General features: G+C 35.4%; 1 protein-coding gene across 1 annotated transcript in view; it reads left to right on the top strand.

The window, feature by feature from the left end:
• The window catches only part of LOC106760017 (potassium transporter 5-like), a 6,051-nt gene extending 4,651 nt beyond the window's left edge, over window positions 1-1,400 (top strand). The window contains exons 6-7 of the mRNA XM_014643455.1: window positions 7-261; window positions 364-1,400. Coding sequence (XP_014498941.1) covers window positions 7-261; window positions 364-1,400 — 1,292 coding nt within the window. The remainder of the gene's footprint in view (window positions 1-6; window positions 262-363) is intronic.
• The last annotated feature ends 290 nt before the right edge of the window (window positions 1,401-1,690 follow it).

Below are 1,690 nucleotides of genomic sequence, written 5' to 3'. Positions count from 1 at the left end.
ATGTAGGTCCCTTATATTGGCCAACTTTTGTTGTGGCTGTTGCTGCTGCCATTATAGCTAGTCAAGCAATGATTTCAGGAGCATTCTCCATTATAGCTCAAGCCCTAAGTCTAGGTTGTTTTCCAAGAGTTAGGGTGGTGCACACTTCCATCAAACATCATGGTCAAGTGTATATTCCTGAAATCAACTACATGTTCATGATCGCATGTATTGTGGTGTGTGCTGCCTTCAAGACCACGGAAAAGATTAGTCATGCATATGGTAAGTGATTATTATTATTGATGTTTGTTTTTCTGCATCTTTTGTTAAGAAAAGATGTTGGAGAAATGAGTTATACATAAATGTTTGGTGGATTATATGCAGGGATTGCAGTTATTGGTGATATGATGATTACAACAACTCTAGTTTCGCTGATAATGCTTGTTTTATGGGAAAAGAGTCTATGGCGTGTGACATTATTCTTCTTTGGATTCAGTTTCGTTGAATTACTTTATTTAACATCTCAACTGACCAAGTTCACAGGAGGAGGATATTTTCCAATTGTATCAGCTATGTTCTTGACGTCGATTATGGGAATTTGGCACTATGTACACAAAGAAAGATACATGTTTGAGTTAAAAAACAAGGTATCAAGTGCATATCTGAATGAAGTGGCGAACAACCCAAATGTAAGGCGAGTGCCAGGAATTGGACTTTTGTATTCCGAGTTAGTGCAAGGTATTCCTCCCATATTCCCACACCTTATAGCTAGCATTCCATCTGTCCATTCAATTCTTGTGTTTGTGTCTATTAAAACAATCCCGGTGAGTAGTGTTGCATCTGAGGAAAGGTTCTTGTTTCGACGAGTGGAGCCAAGAGAGTACAGAGTTTTTCGTTGTGTTGTGAGGCATGGTTACAATGACCTTTTTTTAGATCTTGTAAAGTTTGAATCAGAATTGATACAAAATTTAAAGACATTCATTCAAGAGGAGAACTACCATATGGTGGAGGTGGAGGGAAGTGGAAATGCAATCGAACAAGCAGTGGTAGTTGAAAGCAGTGATAAGAGTGAAGCACATTGTTCCTTAAGTAGAATAATCACCAATCAATCAGCATCATCTTCACCCGACTCCATTCGATCATTGAGGGGGAGTGACACCAAGTTATCTGCTAACTTCCTTACCTCATCCATGCATGGAGCTGAAGAGGAACTCAAATTCATAGAAAAAGCATTGGAGAAAAACGTGGTGTACATGTTGGCAGAAGCAGAGGTTGTGGCTCACCCAAACTCCACCATCATCAATAAAATCATTGTGAATTATGTGTACAGTTTTTTTCGAAAGAACTTCAGACAAGGTCAAAGTTCCATGGCAATCCCTTGCAAGAGACTTCTCAAGATTGGAATGACCTATGAAATATGACACATCTTCCTTGACTTATGATCTATAATTATAAAAGAGTGTGTATTGTTATTTTTTTTTATTTTGTTAGTGTCTATTTTTTCTGAATTGAACATGTTGTTAGTTTATAAATTTAAGTATGAAATAAAAATTTATCTTTATTTTAATTTTTGATATATTTTGATTTTAAAATTTAAAGAAAATACTGAGTATAGTCAAATTTTAAGACTTACATAAAACTTATCTTATCCAATAATTTGTGATTGAATAAGATTGTAAATTGCGTTTAAAGAATAAAAGAAATAAATAAA

Source organism: Vigna radiata, chromosome 5, assembly GCF_000741045.1.
Source record: "Vigna radiata var. radiata cultivar VC1973A chromosome 5, Vradiata_ver6, whole genome shotgun sequence".
Lineage (NCBI taxonomy): Eukaryota > Viridiplantae > Streptophyta > Magnoliopsida > Fabales > Fabaceae > Vigna > Vigna radiata.
The sequence above is the reverse complement of the archived record's forward strand: the minus strand, read 5'-3'. Positions and strand labels throughout refer to the sequence as shown.